Source organism: Dasypus novemcinctus, chromosome 7 (assembly GCF_030445035.2).
Source record: "Dasypus novemcinctus isolate mDasNov1 chromosome 7, mDasNov1.1.hap2, whole genome shotgun sequence".
NCBI classification, from domain to species: domain Eukaryota; kingdom Metazoa; phylum Chordata; class Mammalia; order Cingulata; family Dasypodidae; genus Dasypus; species Dasypus novemcinctus.
Window position 1 is genome coordinate 113139317 of NC_080679.1, and position 23400 is coordinate 113162716.

The 23400-nt window shown below is 38.1% G+C and overlaps 1 protein-coding gene across 2 annotated transcripts in view; it reads right to left on the reverse strand.

Moving 5' to 3' along the window:
• THSD7B (thrombospondin type 1 domain containing 7B) overlaps positions 1–23400 on the reverse strand; it is an 882043-nt gene that overhangs the window by 567918 nt on the left and 290725 nt on the right. Inside the window, exon 3 of one of the 2 annotated variants that reach the window (XM_058301029.1) lies at positions 3686–4496. The exons of the other annotated variant lie outside the window; for it this stretch is intronic. Within the exon in view, the coding sequence (XP_058157012.1) occupies positions 3686–4496 (811 nt within the window). The remainder of the gene's footprint in view (positions 1–3685; positions 4497–23400) is intronic. 2 annotated transcript variants of the gene reach the window in all.

Here is a 23400-nt window from a genome sequence, read left to right on the forward strand (position 1 = left end):
CACAGCAGAACAGAGAGGAAGAGAGACAGTGCCACAGACACAGCAGAGGCCCCAGGAAGAGGGACAGAGCCATCCGAGAGTTTACAGCCAACCCCGTGAAGAGACCAGGAGAGTTAAGCCCAGAAAGAAACAAGCCCAGAAAGAGAGACGAGCTTCATGCCAGCCTACAGCTGGGACCAGAAGAGGCTTGACCCACAGAGCCATAAGAGAAAGAGGAAGGCTGAATCCTGCCATTTGCTTCAACACATGGCAACAGAGTCTGGTAAGGAAGAAACCTTGAATTGAACTCTGTAAAGCCTTGTAACTGTAAGCTTTTACCCCAAATAACTACCTTTTATAAAAGCCAACAGATTTCTGATACTTTGCCTCAGCATCACTTTGGCTGACTAATACACCCAGCAATCCAACTTCTAGGAATTTACTTTGAAGAACCACCTCCAACAATACCAAAACACATAGGCACAGGGTTAATAATTGAAAAATAATCTGTAATTGCAAAATATTGGAAACCAAGTAAATGTCCAACCATAGAAGCCTGGCTGAATAAACCATGGTGCACACACAAAATGAAGTATATGCAACTGTAAACAAGAAAGGGGAAGATCTCAAATAACTAATACAGAATAATTACCAGGAAATACTCTTAAGTGAAAAGTACAAAAGAGATTTTATAGTATGCTATCTTTTGTGTAGGAAAAAGTGAAAATAAAAGATAAATATAAGGAGAATAAACATGGAAAACAAGGAAGTTGGTTATCTACAAAGGGTAGTAGGAAAGGGGTAAAGGTACACAGTACACAGGAGTGGTACTTCTCTAAGTATAACTTTAGCATATTTTTTACTTTAAGATATACATTCATGTTCAATATATTTAAAAAATAAAATCAAACCACTATAAATGAGAAGAGGGAAATAAAATCTAAACCTGAAAATAAACTGAAAAAAAAAAAAGACGATGGTGATGTTAGCACAACCTTGTGAATATAACTAACAGCCCTGGATTATATATATGAATGTGGTTAAAGGGGGAAATTTTAGGTTGTACAAATGTTACTGGAATAAAAATTTAAAACAATCATAAGACTGCAAGACTGCATAACATGTTTAGGTCCGAATTTTTATTATGTTTTGGAAACAAATTTCCCTCCAAATCTTTTCTGGTGGTAGAGGATACAAGACAAAAACATGAAAACAAAATAAGAGTAAGATCTGAGCTTTAAAGATGATATTTGTTTTATAGCCTTAAAATTACTCTTAAAGGGCACGTTCAGCAGCCCTTTAAGAGTAAATCACAGAATATTTATTTAAAATGGTCTGAGCACTTAAGATATATTTAATGTGTACCAAATAATCACAGCTCCTAAAGGACTGCCTATACCAAATGTTCCTATATGAAAAAATAAAAGTAAAACCCATTCATCAGAGTTTTATTCACTCAAACATTAAATATGAATCACTCTCCTACTCACATAAACAGTCTGCCTAGACTAAGCTCAGATTTCTTAACTCGGATGTACTTCTACTTTGAAAAAAAAATGAAACATGAGAAAACAAAAACACAGACTGGAGAGAAGACTACTTCCTTATACAAGTTAAGATATTGCAAAAATTCAATAATAGCATTATTTATATATCATCGAAAGAGCGATGAACAGACTGTAGGACAGCTATTTTTAAATGTAATAATGGAACCTCAGAGAAACTTCTGACAAAATAACAGAGAAAAATTAGGATGTGCTATGAGACAATTAAAACAAAAGGATCTTTAAACCCAATAGGGAAATCAATGATAAGGGGAAAGAGTGGCACCAAGAGCGATACAACCGCTTACCACAAGCAAATATAACTGTGAAGGGAAAATTGCTTGCGGTGATTATCAAACGTTTCAGTAATCAATGGGAAAGCTACAAAAGGGCATTAATTAAAGCTCTGTGGTGCCCCAGACTGAGAAAGTTACTTTTGGCTAGGCAGCAAGCAGGAGCTGACATTATGGAAATAAAGACATGCTCCTCCTATTCCAAATGATAAGACAACTAACCACTGCCATAACCAAAGAGAAGGAACAGAATGTCACTTGCTCCTACAGTCTCACAAAGACCACCAAAAGGACTCTGGTCTGAAGGTAGATATAAGTGCAGAAGAGAATAAACCCATACTTAGGTACAATGTTTGATGATAAAGACAAATAGACCCACAAAGACAGCAATGTTTTCTTGAATGTGGTGATATCTATAAAAAGAAAAAGCACACAATTTTCTGAGCTGGATTTGAGCCCTTTTAGCAAAAAATCTGGTAGGCTATGAGAAAACTTCATCAACAGCAACATGATCACACATGTACCATTCCTGTCTTTTGCTTGGTGCACTGGAAGGTCAAGAAATAGAAAGATCCCCACTAATACCACGTTTTCCTAGTAATCTGATGGTTTCATGGTACTATATGAGGCATTTAATAGTCTTCTGGTGATTCAATGAAATGGATGTTAGAAATTTCATGGCATAATGTAAAGGAAGTTGTTTGGGTTCAAGATACTGTTCAGAACTCAAAAAAACAAGCAAACAAAATAAAAGTGAAAACATTCTAGGTAATGCTCACTACAGCAATACAGTATAAGATAGTAAGAAAATGTTTTTACAGAATCCCACACATATGTTTAAACAATAATCACCCAAGTCAATTGCTTAATCATTTGGGCTTCACAGAGGCAGGAAATAGGAAATCACTCTTCAACAGACTTGCCAATTGCATAGGGCATAAATCAGAAAGATGCATTCAAGATAAAATATGTTCATTTATGAAGCTGAATAAAAAAATCACATTACTCTGTTAATAAATAGGAGAGGTAGTCTTTTGAGCCTCTTCCAACCAATTGTGGAACCAAGAAAACACCAACTGATGATAATGATTTATTCTAGAAACAAGTGATTTGTTGTTTGGTAATACAAGTATTATCAAATGTCACCTCAATTTAGAAGAAATTTAGTAACATACCAATGCTTCTTTCTATTTAAGACCTTCTGGGTGAAAATTGAAGGAATTTACTTTCAAAAATTTCTATGCAACTATATTATGACGGTTTACACTACAAGCTAAAATAAAACAATGGAAATAAATTTTTAAGTTTTAGTACACCTGATTGTAATTTTATTTTTGCTGAAGCAATTTATGGTTTTTATCAAGGCAATATGCCAAAGTACTCTTGGACTGACTTTGTGTTATCATTACTACATTAAACAATGTACAACTCAAATATGAAAGAACCCTCATAATGCTGAAAACAAAAGTAAAAGAACAAAAACAAATTTTTAAAACAAAATTTTTGAAAATTTGGTAAATATTTACATAATTCAAGACCACCTTGAATTTTTATCATTTGTAAGGAAACATTTAAGCTTCTATTACTCTACTAAAAAAAGACTCATTGTTAACGGGTTGACATCTTGAAAAATGTGGAAATATACTGCCTACTGTATATAACTGGACCACTAAACACAAAAGAATTCAGAGCATCACCTGGCTTAGACTCTGAAATTTCAAAAATTTCTAAAATGAAATTTCTAAAATTCCAACTTACAAACCTGATTATAATTTTTCCTTTGTAGAAAGTCTTTTAAAGAAGACTGCTAAAATGACATAGTAAAATACTGTAGATGAACCAAAGTTATAAGCATCGAAGTCCTCCTACCTTAACAGTACATTTTTCCCATCACTTCTTGTACACCAAACCTGCCGGGTTTGATAACCTATCTCTATGTCCCACGTTTTGGAATGGTGGTGCGGCTTGTAACTTTGATGTCTAAAGGTGGCCCGTTCCTTTGAATCAGAACTAAAATCCAAAACAGTTCTTCCGCTTAGGTTAATTTCTTTAAGATGAGGCAGTCTGCATGGACTCCACGGTCCCACTTTAAGGCTAAAAGTGTACTCCTCTTCCCCAAGAGGACAGGAAACCGGCGCGTCACAGGCCCTGGCCTCAGTCAGGTTTGGGCACTGCAGGCCTCCGTAGAGAGGGGGCGCAATGGCCGCCCGAGTTCGGTGCTGCAATTTCTTCCCGCATCCCTTGCTACACTGGGACCAAGGTGAGAACTCAGATACAACACAATCCCGGGGGCACGGAGTGAGGCAAGCTTGTTCTGAGGGGGGCTGAGGTGCAAAATGTTCGCATATTTCATTCGCAACCACGGTTCTGTTCAGCTTCTGAGTACAGCGCACTGCCCGGTGCTGGAGGCCATGCTGAGCTGTCACGCACTCGGCGGCCCGAGGGCTGACCTCGCCCTGGGCGTAGGGAACCAGCACACAGTGGTGCCAATCAGAAACCTCCCACTGGAAGAGGTCGCTGTGCCAGTCACAGACTCGGAAACAACTTCTTTCCTTTGGCGGTCTGTCGCTCTCGTCACAGTTAGACAGGTGACTTGTCCACCCTCCCACGTGGAAGCACCACACCGCGCGGCTCTGGACTCCGCCCGGCCCGCAGTCTCCTGCACACCTTCCCCAGGGACCTACAGGCAGAAAAACAAGGGCGTCGATTACTCCCAGGTGGCAGGCGGCAGTTTACAGAACAGGGGTCAATTTCTACACTCAATCACAACCAGTATAAAATTATAAAATTTTGGTGGAACAGAGACGATGTAATTTAACATGTAAGAATGTGAACCCTGCATCAAATCCCCATTCCATCTCTTACCAGCAGTGTAAACTGAGACAAATTACTTCAACTTTCCAAATCGTGGTTTCCTTCCCAATATAAAGTAGAGCATAACAAAAGCACCGACTTATCGTTATTCTGTGGATCAGTGTTACAATGTGGTGTCTGGTAGACAATACACATTTGATACATGATAGATATCATAATAGTTATTACATTCCAAAGCCCATATATATCTAACTTGGTATTAATATTTTCCAGTTAGGCAGCATTTCATTTTAAAGAAAAGCCTTAAATTCAGGATTTTAATAAAGAGGGATTTTTCATGTTTCCAGTCTTTCAGCTCATACCCTAAATAGCTCAGAAGAGAAATAGTTTTTAAAAATAATAAGCTGCCAAAGTATCCTAAATATATTTTTATTTTCTAAATAATCACCCTTGGTTTAGGTTATTGCCTACAGAGCGAATACATTTTTTTTAAAAATCTGATACAGGGGAAAATGCGAGATGATAAAAGAATAAGCAGCACTGAATTGCCCGTGGAAATTCTGTCCCTAGAAACCGACATATGCACCCATTTTGATTTGCAATGGGTATTGACTCCACGTAAAGTTTCCAATATAAGCTTGCATTACACCAAATCTTCTAGTTAATTAGTTTTGGTGAGAAAGTTTCCAGTTAGGTCACAACAATGTAAGACCTTGGTGGCGGGGCAAAGTATGGTATCCTGTATGGTATCCATGACTCTTCTGTAAATTCACACATGCAAAACATGAGTCCAGTAAATGGACATATGAAAGAGCTGGCTGTTGATGTTTATCCTCATGTTTGCATCGTCTATAGGCATACTAGCCAGCCTTATCCAGAAGGATATCCTTTCACAACGACAGGCAGTAACCACTTTTTGTGGCAGTCAGAAAAAAATTAATTTCCTCCATTTCACTTCACTTGAATACATAATCTGAACCAGGAAACATTTATCAACTTAACCATTTACATGGCTTACACTTTGCCTCTACTCCAGCACTGTAATGGCCATATATGTGTTTCACACCCTGAGATGTATATTGATTTGCACAGGTGAGGGAAAGAATATACATTCTATTTTTTCTACTCAATCATCTCTGATCATCTACCCCCAATGCCATTTAATTATTTCATTGAATATATTTTGATGTGAATCCATCATATTTCTAGGAACACTAGATGTGGACTCCATTCCATACATTTAGGAGGAGATGTCTGCATCTCCGTAGAGACTGGAGTGAGAATTCCTCTCCTTAGCCAGATGATAGTTTCTGGCTTCTAAGCTACAGTGTCCCAGTTCTTCCACACAGCCCCATTCCTGGACCTTTAGACCTAGTATTCTTGGAGACACTGTGTTAAACTACAGTGCCAATTGCTTCAGTAGCTTTGGGAAAGAGACTAACATAGAAAACAGTCTAACCTCCTTTCAGTACGTACATACTAGAGACTTCCCTTGCTGAAACCATACGATCGGTTTCACTGGAGTAAGTCCGCTTTTACTCAACACAATGCCCTTGGGAGTGCCCACACACTTCCCATAGCTGGTTGCTCCAGTATTGATTAATCATGGTACATTACATGCCCATAAAAAGCGACAGTCAGTACAAATTGATTTAATCGACTGCCCTCAATTCTGGTGATTTGCTCCTAGATCACTCACAGTTCTGTGCCTTGTAAATTGAAGCATGCACTATTACTTAAGAGTTATTTGCAAGATCCATATATATATAGAATGTTCTAGAAAATTTCAATTAAGGTATTGCAGCCATTCTCCAGAAGGTAGAACTATGCATACAAATTTTTATTACCCCCAAAATCACCATGGTTAACCAGAAAGGGAATAGTTCCATAAAATACATAATACCAGCAAAGTTTTTAAATCTAAAATCAGTCTCAAATGAGACTACAGAAAACATACAGGGTTACCAGTAAAATTAAAAGAAACTTTTATCAAAGCACTGTTTTGTTTTTAAATAATGTCTATCAGTTTATCTCTATTTAGGTCTTGGTATTAAACACATGCAGTTTTCCACTTAGGAATTTTTGTATGGATTGAAGAAAGTAAGATCGGAAAAGTAGAGCTATTAAGGCTCATTATTAAATTTAATACACCTAGAACCTCCTTATCAAGTGACTTCTTTCTTTAAAAGCATTTGACTAACACATTTTTCTCATAATATTATTTCCTTATTATTATAAGTTCCCTACCTACTTTCAAGGTAGCTCTTTTCTGTTATTTGTAATCATTAATACTTTTAAACTTCATAAATTACTCTTCTTCCCTTAGCTTTCACATCTTCCATCTATGCAGAATTTTGTCAAATGGCAACAATTTTCCTCGATCTATGGAAAACAAAATATAACTGTTAAGAAATAATTACTACCATTTATTGATGGCTAACATTGTTATGCTTGGCATAGCTGGTACCACGCGATTACTAAATATTCAGAAATTTTGCCAGCTGGCTGTAAAATCATAAATAGTTTGAAATCAGCCAGGTGGGAGTAATTATACCACACTAAAATTCAAGGCTTTTTTTTCCTTTACCAGCGAACCAGTTTATTAGCACATCACTGGTCATGTGCAAATTGCTTCCCATACTTCATTTCTGTTTCTTACAATAGCCACATGAGGTCAGGTTAATATGCTCATTTTATGGAAAGAATACAAAGGGCTCGCAGAAGTTCATCACATCTCATGTTCCACAGCTAGTACATGGTATATTAGAATTGGAACCCAGATCTGTTGGACTCCAAGCTGAGACTCTTGCCTTGTATTTTGAAAGAGCTTTTTCCAGGATGTGCACTGATACATGTGATTCTGAAATCACAAGATAGATTCATTTCTTAGCTTAGCCACGACTCTCCTATTTGTTGATTAATATTCCTTTGGAGATGAGTATAACAATAATCAAAGTGCTCTGTGAGCAATGATTTCCTCCTCCTTATCCTGGATTTTTAGGACAGCAGCACTTGCAAGGTAAGACACATGCATGTTTCAAGACATTAGTACATTTAGAAAGGCAGAATCGAGACAGTGGATTTAGGACTTCCTTGTGTTAAAGCGAACTTTGAGGACAAACGAAAAACATATAAATCACAAGCAAATGCAAAGTGAATTGTGTACGCTTGGAATAAATGGAAAACAAATTGCAAACAAGACATCAGAGATGGAGACAAGACCTCTAAGCAATTGACCTATCATAATTTTCTTTTCTCCAGTATGGAGAGAAAATGTTTCATGATTTATTCATTTGTATTTGGCTATGAACTTTAAATACAGGCCACTGAAAATCAGACGGCCTTGAGGAGTTTTGCCAGTTCAAAAAGCATTCTTATTAAAGTAAAATATGACTGGCAGTTTGAGGATTCATGCATCCCTTTGTCCAAGTTCAGAAATAGAAGAGATTAAAGTTTGAGCAGTTGCAAAAAGGAAAAAGAATAGCATCTTAAATTTTACCACAGACAAGAAACATATGATTATATTCCTAATATGTAAGATACACAATCTAAAGAAACATAAAAGAAACCTATGTTTATGAAAGTTAATCATTTTCTATGTCTTGATGGAAAAATAACCACCAAGTAATAGAACTAAAGCAAAATTAAAAAGGACTCAAAGCGTAATTACTAATCTAAGATGACTCTAAACTAAAACTTGTGCTGTGGTACAGTCTCAGAAAACATTTCAATGATACAATGATGATAGTAGTTTTGTATTTGTTTACCTGAGGTGACATTGTCTAAAAACATCATCTATCTGCACTTCCTAGCCTTTCTGGGAGATGAACACATATAAACTGCATAGTATTTTCAGCTGCACCAATCTTAACTAACACATCAAAATTTTAACTTGGAAGTCAATTCTTTGGACAGCGAAAGGGAGCACTGATGAACTCTCACACCACATTCAAATTAAACACAGCAATTCCTCTCTTTTCCTCTGCCGATGCTTTTGCAGGGAGTGCATGTATGTGAAATCTGTAATGTAATATTTCTCTTGAAGCAGAAAAATGCTGGAAAATTTTATTCTCTTATTATTTTACCCTTATCTGGATCCATTTAGATGAATGTATCACTCAACCTATTATAAACCATCACATTTAACACAACCTGCTGGATGACTGAATTTTAGGTGTTACATTTACTATAGTGCCTGCAACAAAGGAAAAAGAAAATTCTAGAGGAAAGAGAATGAACACAGTCTCTATAGTTTTGCACACTGCTTTCCACTGTTTAAAACAATGCTGATTTAATACCAATTGTGCAATAGGAAGAGGTGTTTGTTTTATTAATTTTTTTCCTAACACAGCTTTTATGATCCTGACATGGTTTTATTTTTAGCTTGAAGAAGGGGGTTGAGGAGTGACATGAATAATGATGCAGAGCTTTAGCATCTTAAATATAATTACTATACTAAAGCACTCATAAACCTCAGGATTAGAAAATATGAAATAAAACAACATTGACTTACCTATAAGATGCCTCACCTCCACAAATAGCTTGAAATTTATGTAGTTACTTTCACTTCTCAGAAAGCTTTCACAACTGACTAGGGAATAATTAAAGTAATAGCTCTCTTATATGGCGGACACTTACCTATGACATCCCAATTTCTGAAATACATCTTTGAACCCACAGAATGAGAAAAAAGTGGAATCTAAACATTCGTTCATAAAAACAACATTTATTGATTACCTACAACTTTACAGGTAGTGTATTATACCCTGGGAATATAAAACTGAATGAGACGTTAAATATCTCTTACTAAAGGTGTGCATTAAATACCAATGTGCTCACAAACAGGACATCTGGTTTCTCAGACCCATCCACACTTACTTTATACACCGTGTTAACAATATTAATGATTTGGTTTTCCAGAGCTCATTAGATCTAGAGCAGCAAACCAAAAGTTGGGAAAGAGCACTCAAGACAGACACACTGATGGGACCAAAAAGAGACAATAGTTTCCAAATCTGTACTACTAAATCTATCATTATGATCACTAACCTCCACTGTCAGAGGATGCACAAAGCCACCCAATACTTTCTAAACTCATAGAGAAAGCCTGCACATTAAATATATCCATTAGTGATCTAATCAAATTAGTGATCGCATCAAATGACAATAAGACACAGCATAGAATATATAAACACATGGAATTTTCTAAAATGAAAAGTCATTTAATGTCAAATGCATTTTATTTTTAAATCCCATTGCACTTTTTATAGGAACCAAAAAAGTCCTTCATTATTTCTAAACCTATTTTCAAAGAACACATTTGTGACCTAAAAGAGGTTTGCTAAGATATTCCAGTAAGTCTTTTCAGAAAAAATTTAATAAAAATTTAAGAGGTACCAAATATAAATTCATTTTTCTTAGGTTCACAAATCTAATTTTTTTGTCTTTATTTTTTAATGTTACCTTCAAAAAATATGAGGTCCCCATATACCCCCTTCCCTCTCATTCCACTCCTCCCCCCATAACAATAACCTCCTCCATCTTCATGAGACATTCACTGCACTTGGTGAATACATCTCTGAGCACCACTGCACCTCATGGTCAATGGTCCACACCATAGCCCACACTCTCCCACAGTCCACCCAGTGGGCCATGGGAGGACATACAATGTCCGGCAACTGTTCCTGCAGGACCACCCAGGACAACTCCAACCCCCGAAAATGCCCCCACATCACATCTCTTCCTCCCACTCCCTAACCCTAGCAGCCACCATGGCCACTTTCTCCACACCAATGCCACATTTTCTTCAATTACTAATCACAGTAGTTCATGAATAGAATATCAGTAAGTCCACTCTAATCCATACTCTATTTCTCCATCCTGTGGACCTTAGAATGGTTATGTCCACTTCACATCTATATCAAGAGGGGGCTTAGATTCCACATGGATGCTGGATGCAATTCTTCTGCTTTCAGTTGTAGGCACTTTTGATGACAGTTCCTGATTCCTTGAAAGACTACTATAGAGCATTTGGGATGATTATTTATACTTCAGGTAAGCATAAGCATCATTGCTAACATCTCAGGCACTTTCTGTGTGACAGAATTTTAGTTTGTCATGTAACACCATATACTAAATCCATTTCATCTTTGTGGGCAGATGCCACTGACTGAAAAGACAAAGTGTCACCATTAATTATTTTTAGTTATACGTTATTAGTCACCAATAGTTAGGATATCCATTAAAATTTTCTGGACTGCAAAGCAGATTAGAAATATCTCTGAAACACTCATCAGCTAATGCAAACATCACATAGGCAGAAAACTACCTTTTAAAATTTGTTTATCAATAGTTCTGGTTTAGATTCTATTTTCTAAAAATTCCAAAGCCTAAAACACACCCTCAAACCTCATATACTTTACTGCTTTCTGACACAAAGCAGGTCTTTTAGGATCAATAAGACCTACACCCTGCAAAATTCTTAGAATGTACAAGTGGAAAGGGTCTCTTACAGCCTGTATTTTCTGAAGAAGTAAATGAAGCACAAGCAATTTCAATGACTTGCTCAAGGTCACACAGCCATTTGAGAGCAGCAACAGGACTAAAGATTCCATTTCTAGTTACTCAATACCATGCTCTTTACATTCTGTCCCACTACATTCCACTATAACAGCTTTAAGACTGCAAGGCAAAAATAGACTCTGCTAATATTACATGCTAAAGTGTGGGACAAGGAAGGAGGAGAAACACAGAACAAGTAGAAATTATATAAAAACATATATAGACAAGAAAGAGGTAATCACATAGCACAAGTAAATCGGCTGTTAATTCTGAGATATCTCAGTACTCTGGGTGGCACCTGGAGCAGATAGCCCTGCTCAACTGCTTCACATTTTGTTATATAAATAGGATGCTTTATGCCTTTGTGTGGTTCCTAGATTGACTAAGCTACTGGCTTAGCATATCCTCCAAGGTCGAGGGATTAGGACATGAAGGAACTCTCAGGAACTAAACAGAAAGCAAGTGTCCCTTGAATAACTATATTAATAATAGTAATTACTATTGTTTTTAAAGCATCTACTATCTTCCCAAACCATATATATATTCTTGATGATATTCTGCCCTGCTAGATGATAGCATCAAAGTTTGAGATTAAAGAACCTGCTCATGGTAAACAGTTGAGAAGCCCAGACACTGGAATGCCTCTGCAACTCTATCTTATTCCAAATCTTTTCCACAATAGCTGCAGCTTAACTATTTTTAGCAGTGATATCTCTGGATCAAATGATGCCTTGCAAAGTCCATTAGGTAAACTATATTTAGAAGGGGAGAAGAGTCTGTTCTGAGTGAAGCTGGTGTGAGGGGCCCAGGAACAAGGAGTTTGGGCCATTCCTATCTGCGTAAAGCACCTCGCCCCTGCCTTAATCCCAGCTCAACCACCTGGCTTGTATGGTGGCCTGGCTATATGGTGGCCTCCCAACTCCTGGAGCTCTGATACCTGTCAAGGGATATTTTAGGGGTGTTCTCATCCCATAAATATGGTTCCACTCAACTTTGACTTTACTGGCAATAAACCCTTCAGCTAAGCTCTCTGTATTCCCTAAAGAGGTAGAAGGAAATCAGCTACCCAGTTGTTTTGCAACAGTGAAGTGGAAAAGGGAAGGGATAGTAAACCAGAAGCAGAGTAAAGCTGGATCCCAAGCATTGAACTTCCGGTGGACTTTCTCCTTTAGTATACCAACCACCAAGGTGTAACTACATGCTACATGTCAGAAGGAACAGAAATATGTTTGCTTTATACTTCAAAAAAGTAATCTGGAAAAGGTAAGTACTTAGAAGAAAATGTTTTTGCTATATCACTGCACCAAAAAGAAAAAAGAAAAAAAAATGCTATCTGTCTACACAGTGAATGATCAATAAATGTTATGCTTGATAAAGGGAGCCTTTTTTGATGTTGTTTAATAGAAGTTCATTTGAAAGCAACAATGTTGAGATTTTATGCATAAACTTTAAATAAAAGGGAGGGATGGCATCCAAACCATTATTTACTATTAAGCAAGTCAAGGTTACTTTTTCCTTGGATAAAATTGTACAAGAACATACCCAAAATAATATTTACTTTTAATTTCAAGAAGAACATTGTAATGGTTACCTAGAGAATATCTGCTTCTGAACACATCTTCTGTTACTAATCGTGACTACAAAGATGATGGACAATTGAGAGAAAGTACCAGCTGTATTTCAGTGAAGAGAACATCTAGCTCATCTTATTATTTTCAAATGAATAATTATTTCTGCTTTGAAACAGCAATTTAAAAACTATTAGCAGTGAGGGCTACCAGCAAGATGACGACAGAGTAAGGAGCTCCTGGAGTCAGCTCATGTGCAGGGCAGTTACGAATCACCAAGCACCTGTATGGGGGCTCCAGGAGACCAAAAGAGCTTCCTGCTACATCCTTGAAATAATGGAAGGAGGAGACTGCCATTTGTATAGAAGATTCATGAGTAGAGCACTCCAAACTGCGGAGGTCAGTGCCTATCCTCCAGTGGCAGCACAAGCCACCTCAGGAGCTATTCTGTGGCTTGAATTGGAAGTTCCATTTCCCAAAAATGGGGAAGGAAAAGACAGTTTGGCACCAAAGTCAGCTACTGATTAGTAAATTCAGCTGGTTAAAGTATAATCAAGCTAAAGTTTGAACCTGTCCACAACAGAAAGATCCCAGTAGCAGCCATTTTAACTCTGTCCCCAGCATAAGGGGAAGCAGAGCAGACTGAAAATCACAGTGCTGGTAAGCAATAGTTTCTTTCCATTCAGATGGGATTGCAGCTCTAGCCTAAGCCACAGTCCTATCTCCAGCAGGGAGGAAGCTGGGGGACCCACACCAGCCTCTCTGGGAAACTACAGGCCACATCACAGAGGCCAGTGATCATCCTATGCTGGTGGCATAAGTCATTCCAGGAGCTATTCTGTGGCTGGAATTGGAAGCCCCATTTATTTCACCAAAAGAGGGGAGAAAGAGACAATTGGCTACCGATTTCAGCTACTGATCAGTAAATTAGGCTGGATAAAGTATAGCCCTAAGAACAGCTAAAATTTGAACCTGTCCAAGTTGGAAAGAGGCTGGTAGCTGACATTTTGACTCCATCCTAGGCATGAAGGGAAGTGGGGCTGATTGAAAATCACAGTGATGGTAGAAACCGGCTTCTTTCCACCCAGGTCATATTGTAGCCCTAGCCTAGGTTTCACTCCCTCCTCTGACAGGAAGGAAGCTGGTGAGACCTGCACCAGCCTCTCTGGGTAACTGCAGGTACATATGACTGGCACAGACTGAATAGACAGAAGTCTACCGGAGCAACTACAGTCATCTTGGTCCCACGCAGCACAGATTGCTGGCCACATCTGCAAATCCATCCCCACCCCAGGAGTAGCTATACTTATATCAGATGAAAGAGACTTTAAAAGACACTAGTAATGCATAATCTGAGGACAAAGTCAGGAAAAAAATTCCATTCACAAGAGCAACTTAAAGAATCAAATATTTAGGAATAAACTTAACCAAGTATATAAAACATCAATATTCAGAAAACTAAAATACATTATTAAAAGAAATGTAAGAAGACCTAAATAATTGGAAGAACATTTGATACTCATGGATTGGAAGACAAAATACCATTAAGATGTCAATTCTACCCAAATTGGTATACTGATTCAACGCAATCCTGATAAAAATTCCACCAGCATTTTTTAAGCAAATGGAAAACAGAATTATCAAATTAATATGGAATGGTGAGCCAGAAACATCTTAAATAGGAAAAGCAAAGTTGGAGGTCTCTCACTTCCGGACTTTAAATCATATTTATTATCAAGCTACAGTGGTAAAAACAGCATGGTACTTGCAAAAAGACAGACACATAGACCAATGGAACTGAATTGATGGTTCAGAAACAGACCCTCACATCTATGGTCAAGTGATTTTTGACTAGCCTGTCAAACCCACCCAGCTCAGGCAGAAGAGTCTGTTCAACAAATGGTGCTGGGAGAACTGGATCTCCATAGCCAAAAGAAAGAAAAAGGACCCCTATCCTACACCTCACACAAAAATTAACTCAAAATGGATCAAAGACCTAAATATAAAAGCAAGAACTATAAACCTTCTAGAAGAAAACCTAGGAATACATCTTCAAGACCTGGTGGTAGGTGGTGGATTCTGAAAGGAGATAAGAGGAGGACAGAGATGGACTACTGATGCTTAATGTATGCAGAAATTTTTATTAACTCTACTGTAGAAGTGTGTAAATGTATAGAGCTGATGGTAACACATTATAGTGAGTAACAGCTGGTTTATAAATGGGAATGTGCCTGGAAAGGTAGTCTAGGGATATAAATGTCAATTGAAAGAAAGCTAGAGAATAATCTAGAGACCAAATAATACAGTAAACCAAGATGTGGATGAGAACTGTGGTACAGATGTAAGAGTGTCCTTTGTGAACTAGAGCAGATATACGTCACTCTTGCAGGGTGATGAGACTGTAAAGTAGCATGGGAAAAATAAAACTGGAGTATCCAATGGACTGTGATTAACAACAATACTGTAATATTCATGCATTCATGATAAAGATGTACTGTGTTGATAATGGAAGAGTGTGGAAAAAGTATGCTAAATGTATACTGTGGACCATGGTTAGTAGTGATAGTCTGATATATCATCTCATAATCTGTAACAAATGTTCCACCATGGTGTGGTATGTTGATGGAAAGGTGTTATATGGGAATTCTTCATATGTGTATGACTGTTTTGTAAATTCACAACTTCTGTAATAAAAATATATTTTAAAAAATAATAGGGTGAGTTGAGGGGGAAATACACCAAAGGTAAGATATGGACTATAGTCAATAAGATTTTGATAATATTCTTTTGTAATTTGTAACAAATGTCTCACAACAATGCAGGATGTTGGTGGTGGGTTGATGTACGGAACCCCTGTATAATGTTATGCATATTTACTTTTGTAAGTTCACAAACTTTACAATACATTTATTGTTTGTATGTTTATGTATGAGTGATATACTTCAATAAATTTTTTAAATGAAGAAAGAAAAAAACATACAAACAAAAATAAATATTAGAGACAACTCCTGCTGTTTGGAAAATATTTTCCAAGTTACTATTTTTGGAAAAAATGTTCAAGAAATAGCTGTGTCATGGCATAATCACAGTTTCTTTTAACCTATACTGAAACAACTGAAAATGCTATTTAACCCATATAGTCTAACAGGCATGCTAAAGACTATTTGCAAGATCCAATCCAATCAATTGTTTGTCAGCATCACCTCTAAACTTCACTCTTTTATGTCCACTGTCACCACCTAATCCAAGCCTCCACCTTCTCTTGCACAGATGAGAGGAGGAGCTTCATGTCTACCTTTCCAGAATCTACTGCCCCCACCACACTGCACTACTGCCATTGACTCATTCTACACACTGCAACCAGACTGATCTTTTTTTTTTTAGGAGGTACCATAGAATGAACCCGGGACTTCATACATGCGAAGCAAGTGCTCAACCACTGACCTACACCTGCTCCATCAGACTGATCTTTTAATAATTCAAATCTGTACCACTTTGGATGAAGCATGTCATCTTATGTCATTTGCATGCCCTAAAGCTCATCAGGGGCTTCTCATTACAGAATAAAGAAAAACAGAAGTATTACCATGGCATACAAGTAACTATAAGTGCCTGCCTACTCTAGCCCCATTCTACATTTTGGGTATCCTCGACATCTGAGCCACTAACCCCCACTCTCTGCTCTCTAGTCATGCTTTTTATCCCAGTCTACCATTCCCAAACCTAAAAAGTGGTGGGAGACAGAATTATCATGGTGGCCACAGGCTTGTTATAACAGCCACAGTAATGTGCTCAACACTTTCTAAGGATTGTGTCAAAGCAACATTGCAAAGTAAACTAATTTTAAAAAGAACTCCCAAGTGCCTTAAGTTCCTTGGCAATTTTCAGGAAAATTTGTAGATAATGAAATGTGAGCCAGTGTGTTCTTTTCAGAGTTTGATGGCATGGTTATATTCTCAGATACCCAGGAAAACATCTAAGAAGGAGAAGGCATAAAAGGTGCATTTTTAAGACAGGTAAATTGGATCACACTTTGCCCAGAAGGAAGAAGCCCAGAAGCAGAGGGAACCCCAGTACCTGTGAGAAATCTGCCTATGCGACAGGCTCCGGGCTATGACCTTGAGGAGCTTCAAGCATAAAAGAATTCAGATGAAAATGGCTTCACACTCACACCCTACCAGGGCTTTGAGTGTGGATACTACTATGAAGATTATAGTTTGGGTCACAGAGCTAGTACCCACCTAGTGAGGGTGGGGAATGAGGAAGTATGTTTGAGAAGTGCATTTTGCTTAAGGGAACATAAAGATTTATTAGGATGAGAAGGTGCCGTGAAGACATTTTAAAAATACTAACTTATGGAGTTTTTCCCCCTCCCAGTACTTCTCTTTTCTCTGTGAATGGATTCTCAGGAGCCCATGCTCATTTTCTCAAAGGAGATGTAATAAGACAGGAAGAAAGATATATTCTTTAGCCTCCGGCTTTGGTATTGCCAGCAGCCTAGTTGATTAAGAAGATTATGTTGGATGCTTCTGAGGGAGGGGTCCCCTGCCCCTGCACCACACCCCTTACTCAAAATCAAAACTGAACGAAAGCTTTCTTCCTGCTCCTTTTCCTGCCTAGAGCAAAACTTATGAGAGTAGATGTTGACGGTATGGGGGGACAAGAGCCTTTATTTGTTTCCCCATAGAGGAAATGGCTGGGTGGATATCCAGGCAAAGCAGACCAAGGCCACTGAACACCTCCTAGAGATTCAAGGGCCTCAGCATAGTAGGAAAGTCGCATAAAAGCCCAAGCTTCACCCAGTAATTCTAGAGAGAGTAAACACCAACCAGCGCAACAAGGGGCAGTCAGGAATGTGAGTCCCCTATGTGGTGACTGGTGTGACCATGACTAAAGATCAGGTGCCTCCCCGAGACTGTATGAGGGACCCTAGAGATAGGAAGGACCCAAAATATTCAAACTAATTTAAAGAAAAAAACAAAGAAAATGATACATTTTGCATACCTAAAATTTTTAGCTGAGCTAGGTACCCATTAAAACAATCACCACCACATATAATAATTACAGTGAGTCAGAGCCCTAATAATAAGTATAACTCCAACAGACCAAGGGCAGACAGCCCCATAGGATATTCGAGTCTTTGACTCAATAGTGCCCTGAGAAAATCTATCCTCATTAACCTTTTCTAGCAGCAGCCTGAAGCCTGTGTCACCTCTTTTCAGCCAACTCCCTGCATGATTGGAATTTCCCAGAGTGCCTTGTGGTAATTCTACTTACATTGGAAGCTAATTGAAGAAATGTCATTTGAGTTATGGGAGTAGTTTAAATTTACATAATGAAAATAATTATTATAAGGTAGCATTTATCACTTGATAGACTTTATGTTAATTCACTGATGACTAAAATGAAAATGCCCAATTTTAACAATTCCTGGGGACAGGGAAGTACTAGGCGTTCCACTGCCTTTCCTGCATTGGATTCAGCGGAATCCAACTTAAGATCACATATCATTATTCAGGACTTTTCCAAAATGTGTCCAGTAGAACAATTGCATCCTCTGAGATCAGTAGGCAAGGAGGGGTTCTGTTATTAATAAATTAGGTATGATTTTGTAAACAAAATTACAAGTTTTCTTTTCATCGGACTCCTCCAGGCTTTTAAAGCACATTGTAAATTGTATGCAAAGGTTTACAAACTTATTTTCTATCTAACTCTTTCAATGGAAAAAAAATAGAATATTGCATGTTGCTTAACTTTACTTAGATGAGGTAGTTGAGTCCTTTTTTTAATCTTAATGAGTACAGATAATATTAAACAAAAACATTTTTATAATTTTGATTTTAGGTGCCACATCTCATAAGTTTAGATTAAAATTGAACTTTTAATGCAAAATCTGGCACTTTCATCCTTTCTAGGATACAAACACACAAAACTACAATGTCACAAAGGAACAAAGATACCAGGAAAAGTGTAAGACCTACCATATGTTCACCAAAAAATGAGGATGGATGTAAAATGCCCAGCTGAGATGAGCATGTTTGCTCTTACGTGTTAGCTGACCTATAACATGAGATTGTAGTGTGTGGAATAGTAAAAATAGTGACACAGCTTAAGGCTATAAAGGCAAAACTAATTCAGAGCAATCATTGAACATCTCACTAACTTACAGAGGAATCAAAGGGTCCTGTACATGGTACATGTCCTTATATATCATTTCAAACATAGCTTGAGCTTTGCTAGCATTTTCCTTCAAGATATGACAGCATCTATTTTATTGGCCACTCTTTAGCAAATTAAAGCAATGTAATCATCAATTCCAAAGTTAGAGCAAGGTGTTATTGACTCTATATGCCATGCCAGGAATAGTACATGAATCCAATATACTGTGATAATACATAATAAACAGAACTCACACACACGCATATAATTTATTCTATATTATATTATATGTATACCTGTGGAGTCTGTTAACCTTTTGGTATAGCCTCCCCTAATAACCAGAAGTACTGCTTATATGCTTCACAAAGACCTCAAGGAGCTTTCTTCTGCCTCTCATCATTCTACACCAACAAATGGTTAACTATTACCCTTAGTTAAAATACTATGCTGTTGAAAATACAAAGCATCAGAAAACTGACATCCAGCATTTAAGGAATTCTAATTCTGTCTCCTCACAGAGACCATGGAGACACTGAAAAAGTACAGAAAGGTATTTCTGAGTCATCCATAAATGTTCATTTACATCCTTTTTCCCTTTGAAATACACAGTACACTATTATATCCCTGTTCTCCAAATTCAGTGCTTAGTGCATGCTCTACATATACAAATGTAATGTTGACCATCACACCCTACTCCCTGGGCATTAACTTATAATTGTAACACACTATTAAAACTCCTTAACACTCTTGGGGTAGGAGAGCATTAGTCTGAGCACCTTATAATTCCTACCCTGATGCAAAGACATTATCGAAAGCCTAGATGGCTTTGAAGTAATTTAAGTCCACACTTCCTAATCTACATTGAGATTTTCTTTTACTCTGTTCAAGATGTTGTAATCTCAACACAAATCCCTGTCCCTTACTTTTTTCCTGCTGACTGCATAAAACAAGGGATATGTTGGGTGTCTGATCAACTGGGTCCCAGAAAGAGATAGCTCTGCTACTTGGATATCTCACCTATGGGAAGAGAAGAATCAAAATTTCCTTTCATAATCATTTGGGTGGGGGTGGGGGAGTTAATTAAGCCACAGCTCCTGGCACTTTTCTACTGAAACACATTTGAAATCATTGTCCAACCTTCATAGCTCTCACTGAAGAGTCCTTGCCTTTGTTTCCTAGCTGCTCTGACATATGGCAGACTTAAACAACGGTTTATTGCCTCATGGTTTCATAGGCTGGAAGGCTTGTTACTTCCCAGGGTTACTAGCATTCTGGCAGGCTGACAGTCCTTGAGTTCCAGGGTTTTCCCATCAAATGGTGATGTCCTCTTCTTTCTCACCCAGATTCCATTGACTTCCTGCTTCCTGCTTCCTGCTCCTTCCCACGTTTTTGTTTTTGTTTTTGTTTTTTTCCTGCATCCAATTCCCTTTGCTTTGCTTTAGCCAAATTCTGTTTGGGTACACCTTAATAGATAATATCTTCAAAGTTCCTATTTACATATGGGTTCACACTCACAGGACCAGGAATTACGCCCTTTGTGGGAGACGTGGTTCAATCCCCAATAGTCTCTTTTGGAATAAAATGCCCCATTATTCCTCTTCTCTCTCATTATTCTTATAGCAAGGAATGGAGGCAGAGCAAAACTTTCAGTGTTCCGTAAACCGTTTGCTGTACTGTGGGAGGCAGTGGTTACAGGAATGAACATTTTGTCCATGGTCTGGAAGGCTGGTCCTAGTGGGCAGTGGGGGAAGGGCAGAGAGACAATGGGGGAAACTGGCTACAACCACAAATTAAACATTTGCCCTGCCTATGTGGGCATGGTAAATGGAGAGAATCACAGTCCATAGGTAGCACTCTGTTCACAGTATGTGATAAACTAATGTATGCTTAAATTCATTTATTCTTCCAAATATCTAAAGTAAAGAGTCAATGAATGATAGTGACTACTTTAAGTTAGGAAAAAGTAGGTTTGTAAGAGGTGTTTTAAAATGGTATAGGCTTCAGTAGAAATCTTGATTTTGCCACTTAGTAGTTCTGTGACCTTGAGCAAGATACTTTTTGCCCACATCTTTATTCTCCTTATTCTGCAGCTTAGGAGGACAGAAATGATGAATGTAAATCTCTTGATGCAGTGCCTGGCGTACAGCAATTTCTGAATGAATCCTGATGGATGGTCCATGTGGGAGGCATTTTTTGTTATTGTTGTTACTATGTTCTTGATGTGCACCAGCATTTTCCAAGCTAACTACTTTTGACCTTTGGGACCAGGTAATTCTTTGGGAGTGGAGAGCTGTCCCATGCATTGTAGGATATTGATCAGCACCCTTAAATCCAACCCGTTAATGTCAGTAGCACCCATCCCCCCTCCCCCCAGTCATGACAATCAAAAACATCTTCAGATATTTCCAATATCTACTAGGGAGAAAAATCACCCACAGTTGAGAGCCACTGATCTGCACTATCTCATTTAATCCTAATAAAATCCTGGTTGACTTTTTCTCCGTTACAAAGAAGTCACAATATCTATACAGGATCCCAGCAGTGAAAAAGGGATTGTGAGCCAAGAGTTTGAACTCCCAGTGTTCCACACCCTTAAATGTGTGTTTTAAAGAAAAGTAGTAGAAGTGCCACTAATGTTTATTCAGAATTCTAAGTTCAATTTCTGGCTGCCCAAAATAATATATATGTAACTGTGTATTTAAACTTTCACCCATTTTTATTAACCCTAGATAAACAAATTTTCAGAGTAACCACCTCCATCCCCAATATAGTTCAGTGCTACTTCATAAAGGTCTATTTTACCTTACTCTTCCCCAGCTCTAGAAATAACCTGGACTTTGGAGTCAGACAGCCTGGGTTAAAATAGAGGCTCCACTACTTTCTCAACTTTTGGCCACGGGCTCATCTTAATCTCACCTTTATATCCTACAGGAAAGCAAATTTGACTTTGTCGACTTCACAGTTGTATCCACAGCCAACTCACTAGAGATTCCTCTTACGCCGATGAGAGGGGAGAGGTACACATTGCAGTTGTACAGTGAAGCCCTGTCACCTTAACCCTTTTCTGCTGTGCCATCACCAGAGGCAATGTGATATTTTCCCCTCCACTGAATGCGTTCTGCCCATCTGCATGCTTCAAACAACCCCACCTCCCCTACAGAAACACAAATGCAAAAGCAAACTAGCTTCCCCCTAAAATTTAATATAAATTAATCATAACCCAGCTGCCCAGTCTAATCTAAGGCTACAGTGCTGTGGAAATGGATGCAGCAGATATTGGAAGCAATGTTGCTTGCTAAGTGCCAAGGGAAGAGGCCAGGGTTACTCGGCTGTGCGGAGCTTCCATGAGAGGGCAGTGTAGCCCTGCAGGCAGCGCACACAGAAAGGTTCCTTTTCACCCGGCTGGTAGGTTTGAACATGACCATTTAGCTTCCAAATTCTTCTCTGTGGTGATTGTGAATGAGGGGTTTTTAATAAGATACTTAAAAATCTCATGAAGAAAATGTCAAATATTTATGTTACTTTCCAATCCTGGAACTTCAAAAATCATGGAATACTCTGTCAAAGGACATTTTTCAAAACATGCAGGCCCTTAAATTCTAAATGTAATGATAACAATATGTCCAATTTATATCCAAAATGCAGAATGGAATGCAAAGCTATAGTTTAGATTTCTAACTTTTTTAAAAACATTACAAGGTTAAAAAAATAATAATTATGATTCTCCAAAAAGAAGAGACCAACAAACATTTTTATCGTTCTTAAGTATAAAATAAGATGAAAATCTTACCCTATAAATAAGCATATTTGGGATTATCTTTCTTATAACTGATATGAACAAAACTTATTCTCTTTTATCCATCGCCCTCAACTTAAAACATCCTAACTCCCCAAAGTTATTTTAATATCATGAATACCCTTTTTCCTACTCTTCACAAAGCATGCACCTAATCCGAACTGCACTGTTTATACTATCTTGTCACGCAATTGGAAATTTGTGAGAAAAAACAATCTTCAGATACAACTTGTTAGTGCAGAAAGTACTTTAGTCAGATAAATCCATACTCATCTTCTTGAAAGATGAAGAGGTTTCAGGGAAAGCTGAACTATGATTTTTCCCCCAAGTCAAGACTTGTTGACAAAGAAAAATAAGGCCATCTCCCAGACTCAGAGGTATAAAAATTAACACAGCAGGGAGCGGATGTGGCTCCATCAGTTGGGCTCCAAGTCTACCACATGCGAGGCCCTGGGTTTGTGTCCTGGGGCCTCCTCGTGAAGGCAGGTTCTTCCACATGCGACCAAGAGCCACCCAGCCAGCAGGCACTGCCAAAAGCCAACTCAGCAAGGTGACACAACAAAAAAGGGAGACAAGCAAAAATACAGAAGGGCATGCAGTGAATGGACACAGAGAGCAGAGAGCAAGCAAGCCACAAGGGGGGAGGGGAAATAAAATAAATAAATACAGACACAGAAGAACGCACA